The sequence below is a fragment of the Plasmodium knowlesi genome, assembly GCF_000006355.2.
Source record: "Plasmodium knowlesi strain H genome assembly, chromosome: 12".
Lineage (NCBI taxonomy): Eukaryota > Apicomplexa > Aconoidasida > Haemosporida > Plasmodiidae > Plasmodium > Plasmodium knowlesi.
The window spans coordinates 293,043-307,948 of record NC_011913.2 but is presented as its reverse complement, the minus strand read 5'-3'; the positions used below and the strand labels follow the sequence as shown (position 1 = coordinate 307,948).

The following is a 14,906-nucleotide window of genomic DNA, read 5'->3' as shown; positions in this document are numbered from 1 at the left end:
ACTTTTAGCATTTTTGCTTTCTCATATATTTTTGAAGACCTCTAGGGGGGCAACCTAAACTTATCAATGTTTCCCCTATTCATTGGATCTTATTTTCTTATACTTTTTTTTTTTTTTTTTTTTTTTTTTTTTTTTTTTTTTTGTGCATTTTTTACCTGACCTAGCTAGCTTTTATCTTATCTTACATATATATATATATATATTTTTTTTTTTTTTTTTTTTTTTTTGTGCCAAGATGCCACCTAGATAATCTTTGTGGCACTGGCTCACACAATGATGAGTCAATTTGTGAGTTCGTTTATTTGTCCATTCTCTGCACTCTCCATTTTTTGGGGGGTGACGGCCAAGTGTGTGTTTTTTAATTAACCAACATGTTGATCAAAATTTCCAGACATTTTATCCTTTTTTTCGTTTTTCACTTTTTCTTTACACGTTCTCTTCACGTTTTTTTTTTTCACGTTCTTTTTCACTTCTTTTTCGCGTCCTTTTTTCCACTTATTGCATCATTTGCAAAGGAACAACTCTCCTGACCTTGTTACGGCTTTAAGCCATCTCAATTTTTATAAAAATCCACCTGCTGTTGGAAAGTCGTTGCGCTTGAAGCGGTTTAGATTTTGTCTTTTTTGATCCCCTGTATGTTGCTTTGGACGTTGACATGGACGACTCTTTTTCCCTGTTTATTCACAGCTTTATCGCAGTTCTCACCCGTGTGTGTAAATGTTTTTTCCCCCCCGGGTGGGGATATGAACAGGCGGAAAAATCCAAAAAAAAACAAGAGGGCGTAGCCGCCTGAAAAAAAATCATTTAGCATATATAAAAAAGGAACACTTCTGTCAATTTAAAAAAAAAAAAAAAAATTCCTCCGTTAGGAGATTCAAAAGTGTGCGTTGTGAAAACTATGGTGGCGTTAGTGGGAAATATCCCCACGGGAAAGGAAAATTGTCAAATAAGTAAGTAAACTCCTTCATCAGAAGTATTAGTGAAAAGGAAAAAAAGGATATCGACTCGTACAATGGTCGTACTGTGACTTGCAAATAAGTAAATCTACTTGTTTCTACGTCCCTTAAGAAAGATACATTTTGAGGAAATTTTTTTATAATTTTTTTTTTTTTTTTGTTTTCAAGTCATGACAGGTATCCTTTTTTTTTTTTTTTTTTTTTTTTTTCGTAAATGCAAAATTACATCTTTTCTGAATGACGCATGGATCTAAGTAAAATAATTTTGCGGCATGCATACATATGTATACAATTACAAACGTATGCGTGTTGCCTTTATGCTTTTTTTTTTTTTTTTTTTTCAGAGAGACACTTTCTTACCTGGCGCTCACAAAAATACGTGAGTGTATGGTTTAATTCGTGTTTGTATGCCTTCATGCATACGAGTGTTATGTTCATTTGTTCCTTTGCATTTTTGTGGCTACTCGTTCCATTCGTTTTATTCGTTGAATTCGTGTTTATGAATTTGCGCGACGAGTGTTCTGCTCGCCCACGCTTGTGTCAAGTGACGATTCGTTTTACATGCGTACCATGTAATCATTCGTTCCATTCGTGTATGCTGAATTATTTACCTATCCCCAGTTTACGGTGGGAAAATTTGCTTCTCAGTCCCTTTCGTGAAATTCACGTAAAGGGCATTAGCGGGAAAGAGGAAAAATGCACACGGGGGAAATTAACCACCTTAGGTAAAGAAGGGGTGTTTTTACGTTATGGGGAAATGTTACTTTTACCCCCATTTCGTATCTTTTTTTTTTTTTTTTTTTTTTTTTTTTTTTTTTTTGTTAAAAGAAGTAATTTTCGCCATAGCGCGGCGTAGATACGTGCATGTGCGCATTTTACACAGACGTGGACAATTTCTCCATCCCCTTACTGTCTTTCTGCACCTGCATCTCTGCATTTAAAAATGAGTCAATTGTCACGAATGAATTGAAGAAGGTACGCACTTTTGCAGAGAAGGGAGGCGTGTCCTTTTTATTTCAAAGTTTATTTTATTTCGTATTATTTTAGCCTCTCCGGTTTGCCATTCAACGCATTTTCTCTCTTACACATTTTTGCATTTCTGTCCAGGCGGGTTAGGAAGGAGTGCGTGCGTCTGGCACACGGGGAGGACAGGTATATTTGTACAAAGGTATGCGTCTACGGAATGACGCACAGACCCTCGTTCAAGTGAGAGTGCCTCCTCAGTTTAGTCGAGGGTAAGAGGGTCCTCCTGTCGTTACTTCCTTCTTCCTTTCGCCCACACGAGAATTGCTAATTTGAGACCGCGCTGTGAGCGCTCCATATCCCCTTACCCCCGGTAGACAAGAACAGGGGGGTGGGGTACACAGGGTACACGCATAAGAAGCACCACGCGGCGCGGACCAGGGATAGTTGGGCTATTTCGAAGAAGCTCTGGAGGGTGCCCTACCATGGACAACAGGAAGTTCCTGCGAATAGGGAAGAGTGTCGTGCACGGGCGCACGGGGCCTCTGAGGGGGGACATGGGTAACGATGTTAAGGAGCAGGAGATGGGAGAAGGTGGAACAAAAGGTGGGAATCCCGGAGGGGGCGGTAATAACAGGGGTGGAAATGGCAACGTTCCTGATGGTAAGGTTCGAGATGGCGGCGAAAGAACGAGTGGCAAGGCGGACAGAGAAGCGACGCAGGATGAAAGCGCATTGAACAGCCACTTCAACGCGGAGGAAGGAGAAAACAACAGCGGTGATATTTTCGAGCAGTTACTCCAGAGAGAACTAGCCAAGGGGGCATTAGGGGGAGGAGTGGTGGGAAAAAACACGAATAAAATGAAGGGGGGCATGGTTGAAGAAAAGGACGAGGAGTTTGAAAAAGGGAAAAGTAGTGTTAATAGAGCATATGACAAGAGAGAAAACACGACAAGCAATGCAAGTGGAAATGATTCAACGGGCGCAAACAAAATAAGTGTCGGAGAAGATGATACGGAAGATTTATCAAAAATCGACTTAACAGTACGAATAAACAACAGTCAGGTGAAATTTCGAATGCATGGATACAACCAAGTGATTAAATGTTTCACCAGTGAAGACAATATTGAAGAAAAAATTGAAATCATTAATCTTCTCTTTAAGGATGAAGACAAAGTTCTTAAATATTTAGGAGATAATAATTTAATATGTCAAATAAAGGCGGCCGAAATGATAGCAGAATATATCAGTGTACTGAAGGAAATACATTTTTACAACTTCAAGGACATGTACGAAAATGAGGATGAATTAATAAACTCCTTTGTTAACGATGCGAAGAATAAATTATTTTGCATTTTTACAAAAATTGAAAAGGTTCTAATAGAGAAAATTTTAACGAATACCAAGTCCTTCGATAGTGGTTACAACATCGTGAGCAAGACAATTGAGTTCTGTTCAAATGATAAGGTAACCGTAAATATATTAACTATTCTGTGCGAACATATTCATGGAATATATATAAAGGCAAACAAATCAGTATCAAACATTAAGGGGGTGAAGATCAAAGTGATTTCATCGGTACTCCAAGTACTACATAAACTGCTCAGTAGTTTTGGAGCCTCCGTCATATGCGTAAAGACACTAAATAAGTTCTGCTTCAAATTTAACGAGATGATAGATAAAAGTGTCAAGACAAATTTTTACCTCCTCTATATTGAAATGTTGAGTCAGATAAAAAACGCAGAATTTCAAAACTGTATTTTGAACGAGCTAAATAACCAACAGAAGAATTATATAACAAAGGAACTACAGAAGGAGGAGAATCAAAGAGGAGGAGGGACAAAACGCTGGGTCAGTACGTACCTTCTGAATCAGTGCAGTAATGGTCATCGTAGATTCGGAGGTAATATGAATGGAGAGGATGATGACCCGCTGAATGATAATTCCTTTTCAAATAATGTACAACATTTAATTGAAGAGGCAGATGTTTTTAAGGAAATTTGTACAAAGCAGTGGGAAAAGAGAGTTCTTGAAGGATGTATTGATAAGAACATCAACAACACCACCAATAATAACAATAGTAGTAGCAACTCCTTGAGCAATGAAAACTTATTGCCATGGAAAATAAAAGTGGAAGCAATAAATCTTTTATACGACAAAATGAAAGCCAAGTGTTCAATTAAGAAGACTCCATACATGAGCACCATTTTAAACATAATTAACAAACTGCTGAAAAATGAATCTGCTCTTCCCGTCGTTGTGTCTACCTTGAAACTACTTCATGTGTTGATTGAGAAGTTTGAAAAGGATATATACACGACCGTGAAGTCCTTCTCTTTTGTTCTGTGTGCAAAGTTGAAGGACTCAAACAAACAAGTGTCCAATGCGTGCATGGAATGCTTGACAAAGGCAATCTGTGTTTACAGTATAGATATTTTTATAGATGATTTAGCGAAAAATCTAAAGGATAAAAATAATAACACGAGAATAGTTACCCTGGATTTTTTGTTCAAAATTTTTGATCATGTTGAGAGGAAGAACGTAGTCTCCATTATCGAGGTAACGAAGCATTTGCTGAACGACACGGTTGCGAATATTAAGAACACTGCATGTAAGATGTACGCTCTCATTGTAACGAATTTCGGGGAGGAAGTGCACCCTTCCTTCTTTAGCTCTCTCCCATCGAATAAGAAGAAGTCTATTTTAGCTCTCTGTTCGGGTGGAAACGGGGGGAAGACCAAACAAAGTGGGACCAGTACAAGTGCCACAGTAAATACCGGTGTTGGAGGTGGGGTTGGTCGGCCACCACCCCACGGTGAAGACACAAGCGGCAACAAAACAAGTGCGAGTGCTGCTATCCAAGGAGATAACGTCGAATTCCAGCTACCCGGTAGCATCACGACGAATTTGAAATCAAATAACTACCCCACCAAGATAGAGGCGATACAAGAATTGACTAAATGGATTAGATCCGAAGTGAACATGTCTAATATTCATTTAGAGAATCTGCTAAACTTTATAAAAAAAAATTGTTACGATTTTAAAGGCAAGTATATCCACTTGAATAATTCAATGTATGATTTTTTCAATCAATTGGTGGATAACCTGTACCATTTTAATATCCATCAAGGAAACAATCCCCACTTTGTTAAAGTTATGAATACGCTCATTCCGCTTTACATGGAGAAGACGAAGGACAAAAAGGATACTGTCCTTTGCAACAACTTTCTTCAGAAGTGCTTCAAATATTTCGACAACAACATAATTATGGACATGGTGATAAAGAATTGCGATGCGAAGAATGCTAAGAAGTGCGAGGAATGCATAAAAATATTGCAGAAGTTATTTCTCTCCAGGGGAGTTAATTCAGGTGCGAACACTGGAGGAAGTACCTCCGGGAATGGCTCCTCCACCCCCCCCGTTAACATAAAGAACCTTATCTTTTTCCTAAAAAAGTTTGTGGACTCGAAAAACACAAATTTGAAAAACTCATCCATCTTGCTGTTGCAACTTCTGAGCAGAAGCTATGGAAATAAATATGTCCTGTCTCACTTGGAGGGCATTTCTGAAAACGTTCGTCAGTCTGTTAAATCGAAGGAGGATGTGGAGCGCTTCGTGCAGAGGCAAGGACTTCAGTCTTCCGCGTCTTTGGTGAATACAGGGGATAATAACAAGTGCAGTGGTGGTAGCGGTGGCAGTGTGCGTGTTGGTGGACGGGAAAAGAAAGCAGGGGTGGCTCCCACAATGATGGATGAACAAGTCAGATGGGAGGAGGAACCTCAGGGGGGAGGCTCTCAGGTTAACAGTGACAACATAAATGGAGAGGGCGATAATCAAGAGGAACCCCCCGCAGGAGATCAAAGGAACATGGTCGAAATAGACTACACGAATACGTACCTAAATTATAAGAGCACCAAAATTGTTGCAAAGAAGGAGGACAGTGAGGAAGAGTTCTCTGCGCATATCAAAGAATCAGATGTTCAGGAAAAATGGAAAGTGCCAAATAGGAATGACCAAGTAGACTACAACGATGGGAAAAATGGCGGTGAAGACGAAAAAGATGATGAAGACGACGTTTGTGAAGATGAGGAAGAGGAAGAAGAAAAAATGGTAAACATAAGTGACATGGTTAAGGAGCACGTAAAGCATATAATGAGCGAAGGAATGCATGGTACTCATCACATTACAAAAATCATTAAGATTATTGAGAAGGTTGGAAAATACTACATTAACCCAAACAAGCTAGAAATACTCCTTAACAAGGAAACGATGCACAGAATATTAAGTATGAGTAAGAACAAGTGCGCGGAACTCCTATATATCCTCATGTTTTCGTTGAGAGATAATGTACATCTGTTCGTGGATACCATCTTGGATTGCATTGTGAAGATGATTGATGACACAGACATTGGCATTGAGCAGATCGATAAGTTGCTGTCGTGTATGTGTAAGAACGTAGGAATTTCAAAATACATTGGATACATAAATGGGTTCATTATGACGGAGAAATTGACGAACATGCGAGAGGAAGGGGGGACTGCCCTCATCCATTCTAGTGGTCAATCTAGTAACCGTTTGGATAATCAAACGAAGCGATCCGCGAAGAGGAACAAAATATATGTGCTTATCAACAATATTAGCACGAACCACATTCTGCTTTTAAATGAAAACGTTATTAAGAAGAAGGTTCTGAGGTTCTACTTGGACCTCTTCTTTGATGATAATGAACAGCTTAGACAGAAGGCTAGCATAGTCTTAGATCACATCTATGCAAAGTACAAAGGAAATATTTTTTTAGAAATTTATGAAAAATTATCGGTTCACAAGAAGGAATGTCTGCATGATATAATAAACCAAATGAAAATATCACAGGAGGATTTTTCCTTTTACTCCATTCTCTTGTCCAACAGTTCACAAATGAAGAGAGTTTCAAACAACGAAAATAATATAAATACTACAAATCCGACTTTGTCCAAATCCAGGAGCATTAAGAGACTTAGCTCTATTAGCAAAAATAAAATTTTAAAAATTGAATTTCCACCTTATCACAAAATAAAGGTGGACACCCTCAAATGGGAGAAGCACCTTGACCAGGCACACACCAACTACCTGATGAGGGAATTCAAACCGTTCAGTAGCTCCGACCTAATTCTTCACATGTTTAGCGACAATGCGAATATGGTTAACAGGTAAGGAACCTTTTTGTCATCCTTTCGATTTCTTTTCATCCCAGTTTGTGTTATCGCCTATTCAATCACTTTATCTTCCACCTACCCACCCATGCAGGAGCATCCTCTTTTTTAAGGATTACCTGAGCAATAGTTCCAACCAGTCGACATTCTTCTCCAAGTCGGGATTCCTGGACTTGCTACTCAAGTGGATTTTCTACACACTGAATGGCCACCAAAATAACAACGAGCTACTTTGCGCGTGCATAAATTTGCTACGGATAATGCTGAAAACGATCGAAGATAATTACGTATACCTGAATGAGCAGGAGTTGGTCATTCTGGTTAACTTCATTTGGGACCGCATGAACAGCGCAGCGACCTCCTCGGAGATAAGAAGTGAGTGTCTTTATCGGCCGGGGTGACCCCCCGTGCGTGTCAGTGTGTTTGTCCATATGTCCATGTTCGTGTGTTTGTCCATATGTCCATGTTCGTGTGTTTGTCCATATGTCCATGTTCGTGTGTTTGTCCATATATCCATGTTCGTGTGTTTACATTCTTTCGTCACATGTGTGATTTCTGTCGCCACACCATCTGCGCTATTTAGAAAAATTGAAGGAGATCCTCCTCTGTCTGTGCTATATCTCGGATCACAAGCTTTACTTTTCCCTTCTGTTGAAGAACCTTTCGTCGTGCAATCAGAAGTGAGTAGTCCAAGGGAGGGGAGAGAGAGAAGAATCATCATCGTGATGGGTCAACAAAATGCACCCCCCAAGTGTGCGTTTATATTGACACATGCCATCTGTCTGTTCACCTGTATGATAATTATATCATTTTATTATATTTTATTCCATTCCATTTCATTTCATTTCATTTTTTTTTTTTTTTTTTTTTTTTTTTTCTACCCAGGCGTATATGCGACTCACTGGACATAATTTTGAAGTTGATAATTCTGTACAAGGAGAAGTGTCTGCACCTGGAGAAGGACGTGATGAAAATTTTGCAGGTCTTCACAATTCACAGCAAAAACAAAAACGTGACTATGTATTGCCTGAAGATTTTTGCGAACATCCAGTCATTTTGCCCCAATTTTTACAAGTGAGTGCGCTGGACAGGTGTGCGCTGGACAGGTGTGCGCTGGACAGGTGTGCGCTGGGCAGGTGTGCGCTGGACAGATGTGCGTTTGCGCTGGCGTGTCGTCGTTTTTTGTACCTCCCTTCTGTGGCTCACTTGGGCCCACCAAATACGCATGTCGAAACGAGTCGCTAACAATTCGTGATTTCCTCTCAGGTGCATTGACAACGACGACATCTCGACCTACCTAAAAAGGAAAGTTGATGAATTTGTTGAGAAATGTCATGATTACAAGATCTCCCCGAAGGACACCGAAGGTAAGTTGAAGCGATGTAGCGGAAAACAGGCGACGAGTGCTAGCAGACGGTTATCCGGTCCAGTTGAAAGCAGCAACAGTATCCACTGGAGCAATCGCTCTTCTCGGAAAATAAACTCCTCATCATTCCTCCCCCTCCCTACCACCACAACAACAACTACAAGCGTATTTGCTTCCACGTACGCGTACCCATTTCTCCATTGCATCTTTTCATCCCCCCGTTAGACGACGAAAATAATAGCTCCTACCAAAGCGACGACTCAGAAGGTACGAAAAGAAAAAAACAAAAAAGACAAATAAAATAAGAAAAATAAGCAAAATAAAAGAAACGAATAATCGAAACTAAGGGATGCACATCGACACATGTGTCATCAGGCCTAAACTTACATGAACGTGTGCACAACCTAGTAGTTACTACGTTACTATGCATCGTGTAAATGTCTTAAAAAAGAATACGCAAAACAGCAGTGGTTATAATAAAGGGAGAAAAGCAAAAGGGGGTCGATGTTGAACAGTTTCGTTCACGAGTATATCCTATGTACACAGGCAAATGCGGAGGGGAAGGACTGTCTTTCCCATGGGATATGCACTACCCTAGGAGCACATCCACACGGGAATGCCTATTTATTGATACATATACACATATATTAATTTTTTTTTTTTTTTTTTTTTTTTTTTTTCCCACAATGAAGAGTCTTAGCCGACTCTTCATTCTTACTCTCCATTTGAATTTTATTCTCCATGTCGTGTCATGCGTATTAATCCCACACCTGTACATTCGCTTAACGTGCACAATATGTTTCATGGTTCACCCTCATGTCAAGTGTCTTTTTTCTTTTTTTTTTCACTCTTATTATTACAACCACTGCTGTACGTGTAACGCTTAATATTTCTGCGATTTTTTTTTTTTTTTTTTTTTTTTTTTTTTTTTTTTTTTTAATTCAATTTGCACTTTCTTTTTAAGCTCTGTCTGAATGTTTAGCCATTTGTATGCACCCAACCCCTTTGCGTGAATTGTGTCCTTGCGATTTGTTCGGTTTCTTAGTTTATTGTGCTTGTCCTTTCCATACACTGGACGTATAATTTTCAGGCATCCCAAAGGAGAAGGGAAACCACGAACTGACAGCCTATCTGAAGAACAACGCAAGTCAGAGGAACTCCATAAGGAAGGAAGTGGAAGGTAAGTTCGGTTCAATCTGCGCGTAAGTATCTGCCAACGGTAAATATCCGCTACGTGCAAGTGTCCTTTACGTGCGTGTTTCTCCTGTCACGTTTGCATGACACGCGTCTATTAGCCTCCCGTCACTCAGCCAATCTGCACCTCCCCAAAACCGCAGGACATGTGAATGAGTTCCGCAAGAGCGTGGAGGAAGTGCTAGAGGTAAAAAAAAAAATCGAAGAAATAGATATGGACCGGACAAAGGAAAACTACATGAACGATCAAATATCCTACGTGACCATCTCCAACAACTTGAAGTTTGCAATTGAAAGAAATAGCTATTCGAGAAATAAAGAAATTTTTCATATTTTGGAATCTAAAAATAATGAGAAGGTGGAGGGATCAAACAGTTACCAAAATTCTTTGATTTATTTCCGTTTCGTGTACCTGGCTTCTTTTCTCTATTCCAATGATGTGGAGAAAATTTCGAAGGTGAGCTCTTATCTGTCCCCGTTAGGGGGAAATTCCTTTCATTTCGTGTATGAAACAGTGACGGATACGAGCGCTATATCCGACCTAACCACACTTCATGCGCATTCCGTGTAGTCACTTCGGATCGACTTTTCTCTCCTCCACGGCAGGTGTGCAAACTCATAGTGGACAATATCGTGCAAGTCGGGAAGAAAAGCAAAAACGGAAATTTCATCCTAAAGGAAAACGGCAACTATATTTTTAAAAACTTCAATTTGTTTATCACTCTAATGAAGGGAGCGAACTACTCCCTGAGGTTCCTTTTCCAGAAAGGTTTTTCCAAGGATATAAATGCCTCGTTCATTCATTTTAATGCGATCCTGAGTAATGTTCTCTTAGTGGATATTTTAATGAAGAAGAAAAGTTGTATAGCAAGGCTATCCTTTAATCATTTCTCCTTTTTTTTTATAAACACGATAGTGTGTTTGAGTATATATACCAAAGTTATTCACACGAACAAGTACATTTACTTTTTTAAAAATGGATCCATCGCTAGAAGTCTAGTCACGAGCATCCTTAACAACCTACTGGGGAGAGAATTTCTCACAAGCCACTCCAAGTTGCTTGAATATGTTTGTAACGTGTCCCTAAATTTAGGGTTCGATATCATGAAAAATAAAAAAATTTTGTTGGATGATCTTAGTGATACGAGTGAATTCTACATCTACACAAATACATACATAAAAATTTTGAACAAGACTTATAAAAAAATTATTAACAAAATTTGTGAAGAAGATGAGAAAGACAATCCTTTCGTTTACAAGATTCTCCACCTTTTGTTTTTAAATCTGAATAGGTATAATATTTACTTAGATAGGATGCAGGGCGATCGGAATAGGAAGAGGAAAATGGAAGGAGAGCAGAATGAGGTACTCGTCGGAGGAAGTGTCAACTCAGGTTCTTTCTACAGTAAGAAGATATGCCACAGTGAGAGGCTCAGCGATGATACGACTGGTGGAGGGGTAGGAGGGATCCTTCAGGGAGAGAATTCAGATCATTCCATTTTCGACTGTCGCGCGATTTATTATGAAAACTTAGGCGCGGTTCACTCTGGTGGGAATAGCAACGCGGGGGATGGGAAGGGTGTAATTGCGGGGGGTACAAATGTAGTGCCTAGTGGAAGTAGCGGGGTGCCACCTACTGTGGGTGGAGTTTCTTCGACTTGCCCTGCCTTGAACACTGACGCAATAAGTTGTGGTAACGCAGCGAGGGGAGGCTTCGGCACGGTGAGGGGAAATCTCGGAACTGGACGTGCAAGTAACACGGGAAGGGGCAGCATCCCCCCAAGGGGAAGTAGCACACACATTCGATTGAGCAACACACAGTTGCGACTGAGCAATACGCAGTTGCGGGCCAACAATACACATGTGCGTTTGAGTGGAACGAGCAAGACGGCAAGCATCACCCAGGAAGTAGAGAATGATCCTAGTGGAGAGGCATCCAAACCACCATGCAACAACAACACAAATGATACCCCCTACTCAAGGGAAGAAGAAAGCAGAGTAAAAACAAGTAGAATGGAATTTATGAACAAGTACCTTTTTTTTATTCAACTTATTTTCTATGGAATAAAAAAAAGGAATCCACTAATTTTACTAGCGTATATAAATCACGAAATAAAAAAAAGCTATTCACTAAATCTAAACTTCTATTATGAAAAAATGGAACTCTTGTTGAATAAAGACGTGCGTCACTGCGTACCAACCATCAGTGTTAACACATCAGCGGAATTCTATGGATTAGATTTCTCCTTCGAGCAGTTTCTACGTGATCATGAAAATTTGCAAAAATTAGAAGAACCCATTTTTAATTCCTACAAAAATATATTCAGTCAGTATTCTAATTTCGACTCAGAAATTATTTACAACAATTTCGATCTATCCATTGATGATGTTGCTAATAAAAAAAGAGAGTTCCTTGAATCGCTGAAAATGATGAACTTGAATGAAGTAGCTTTCAGTTCAAACAAATATGAACATTTAAAAGGAGCTATTTTGGAATACATAAACGAGTTGGAGAACACGGAGTTACTGGATGATATTCAGAACGTTGAGCTTGTATCAGATTATAACTTTCTGTGCACCATGTATCGGATCCCGAAGGAAGTGGAGAAGGAGTCGTCAGGTGGAGGGCACGATAAAAAGGTGATAAATTTGGTGAACGTAGCGAGCAATGTAGGAGAGCAGAAGGATGAAGACGAACCGGGAAAATCCAATCAAGCGGAAGGAGAAGACAAGCATCTACATGTGAATGACCGCATAGATGAAAGTAGAACCCAAAATAACATTCCCGAAAAGGAAATGAAAGATCTAACATTTATTAGTCGCAGTATTTATCTGCGAAACGACACTGTTGAAAATTTTGATATAAATGAATTGCGCTTCAAATACGATGCTTCTGTGAGGGAATCCCCCTGTGCTATAGCTGAGAAGGGAGATTATGGATTGGGTGTGAAACACAGTAAAGAGATTGCCTCGAATCAGGGAGGTGCCAACTCAGACATGGTCACTAAAGAAGAAATGGAATGTCACTCTGGAGAAAGAAAACATCACACGAGTACTCTCTACGATAAAAACAACCCCCTAAATATTTTTAACAGTAGCAAATTTGAAGAACGTAGAAGACGTGGAGGAGACCAAAATGAGGTTCCCCTGGAGATGCAGAGATATCATGAAGGAAGAGGGAGCCAGGTTAAAGAAAGGCACTTTTACTCGGACCCAAAAAAATACAAAGTAGAGGAGAAAGACACAAATAATAATCATTCGCATAATAATGATAATAAAAATATGCAAAATGAAGAAGACGCACGCGGTAATAAAACTGATTATCGCATTAGCGTCTGCCCAGTGGAAGGGGAGAATAAAGGAGAACATGTCAATAGACAGGTAAACCTTCTTCCTACGGAAAGAATGTCGATACATGGAGAATCAAGCGAATCATCAGGAGGGCAAGGCTTTCCCCCTGGAACTCCCACTCAGACTTTACAACAAGATCGACTTCGTAACAGAGCAGAGATGATTAGTAAGGCACAAATTGCAGTTAAGAACCTTACCGAAGAGAGAGCCAATTCAGACTTGGGGGGGAAAACTAATGTGGGTAGCACCCTAAGAAGTAACATCCCGCAGTACCCTGAGCATACATCACGAACTCCCGAAGCGGATAATAAAATTATCGCCGAGGAGAAACCCCATTGTGTGCTCAAGAGGGGAAAGTCGAACGACGGGAAATACAAGTGGTCTGATTACGGAGGGTCCAGTGTTATGAGTGGAGACAGGCAAAACGGGTCTTCATCCTGCGCATCAGGTGTAAAGGGAGGGGACCAGGAGAGACCCCTTACAAAATCAAAAACGAACGTAAAATATTTGATAAACAAGTACGAAAGTCGAAGGGATATTGTTGGTGCAACACCTCACAACGTGAAATCTGCTTTGATTTCTTCAAAGAGCAGAAATGCGGAATCCCTAACCATAGGTAGCAATGGCAGTAGCACCCTCAACAGTGGTGGTCACCAACACCATAGAAGCAGAACGAAACGAGTGGATAATTCGACCAGTAATACCATGTTACCTTCTTTTCAAGCCGATAAAAAAAAAAAAAAATACCTGTATGAACGGAGCATGAGTTCATCATTTGATATAAAGACGAAAGAAGGAGACACACAAAACATCGCCAACAGAATGAGGCAAAATACTATCATAAGAAATTCTGACGTTGGTAAAAATTTCTTGAATACACCTCTCCTCAATAAGGGAGAAAAAAGTAGTTTTCATCATGCAGGCCACAACAGCAGTGCGAACAGGCGAAACGAGGCTACTACCCATGTGAGTGCCAATTCGAAGAGCTACGCCACGCCGTCGAGTCATTCCATGAAGAGAAAAAATGACATTGGTATTTCAATTCCATTAAAGAAAAGTATATTAAGAATGCTCGTATTGTTTGTTCTGCGCTTGCCTCACGCAGGATGTGTATGAGCACATTTGCCCGAACTGTTATACGTTTGCACATAGGTGTGTTTGCTCAAATAGGTTGTTTTATATGCCCCCTTTTTTTTTTTTTTTTTTTTTCCCTTCCTGTAGAAAACCTGAACAAGTAACCCCCATCTGATGACTCACGCTATCACTACAATGAAGAAGTGTTTTACGAGGGAGACCAATTTTAAAAATTCTACGAGGTAAAAAGAAGAAACGCACAGTTTTTTTTTTTTTTTCATGTACGATGTGTATAACAGAAAAAGAAGGAAAACCTGTTGATCTCGAAAATGGTTTGCTATCAATCGGGAAAATGGCCATTTCTTTGTCCATTTCGGTATTACTTCTTTTTCTTTTTCTTTTTCCTTTTTTTTTTTTTTTTTTTTTTTTTTTTCCGATTTGCTTATCGACTTGTCTTTTAAAAAACTCAACCTGCTAATCGTTTTCGAATTAATTTCTTTTTTTTGTTCACTTAAAAAAAGTTAATTTTTTTTGTGTACGGATGGAGTGGTGAAATAACGGACAGTGTAGAGAGGGGACCTGCCGGGCGGGCGGTTCTCAAACGTGTATTCAAATTATCGCCAAAGGGGGAAATATATCCCGCGCCTTTTAAAATAAGGAAAATTGACAGAGATAAGGGAAAATATAATAAATGGGCAGATGAAATTGTGAAGGGATAATTTTACCCCCTCGGGACGGTAAAAGTAAGTACGGTAGACGCATATATGTACATATATGTACATGTGTGTTCGTGTGTATTCTTATGCGTGTG

General features: G+C 39.7%; 1 protein-coding gene across 1 annotated transcript; it reads left to right on the top strand.

Annotated features, from left to right (window-relative positions):
- Positions 1-2,404: 2,404 nt before the first annotated feature.
- PKNH_1206600 (TOG domain-containing protein, putative) lies at positions 2,405-14,259 on the top strand (the record flags this gene model as incomplete). Its single annotated transcript, XM_002260083.2, has 10 exons — positions 2,405-7,107; positions 7,205-7,485; positions 7,694-7,790; positions 7,996-8,184; positions 8,377-8,477; positions 8,702-8,743; positions 9,567-9,656; positions 9,814-10,127; positions 10,277-14,078; positions 14,243-14,259. 10 exons carry the CDS (start codon positions 2,405-2,407, stop codon positions 14,257-14,259), a joined length of 9,636 nt encoding a protein of 3,211 aa, XP_002260119.2.
- Between the last annotated feature and the right edge of the window lie 647 nt (positions 14,260-14,906).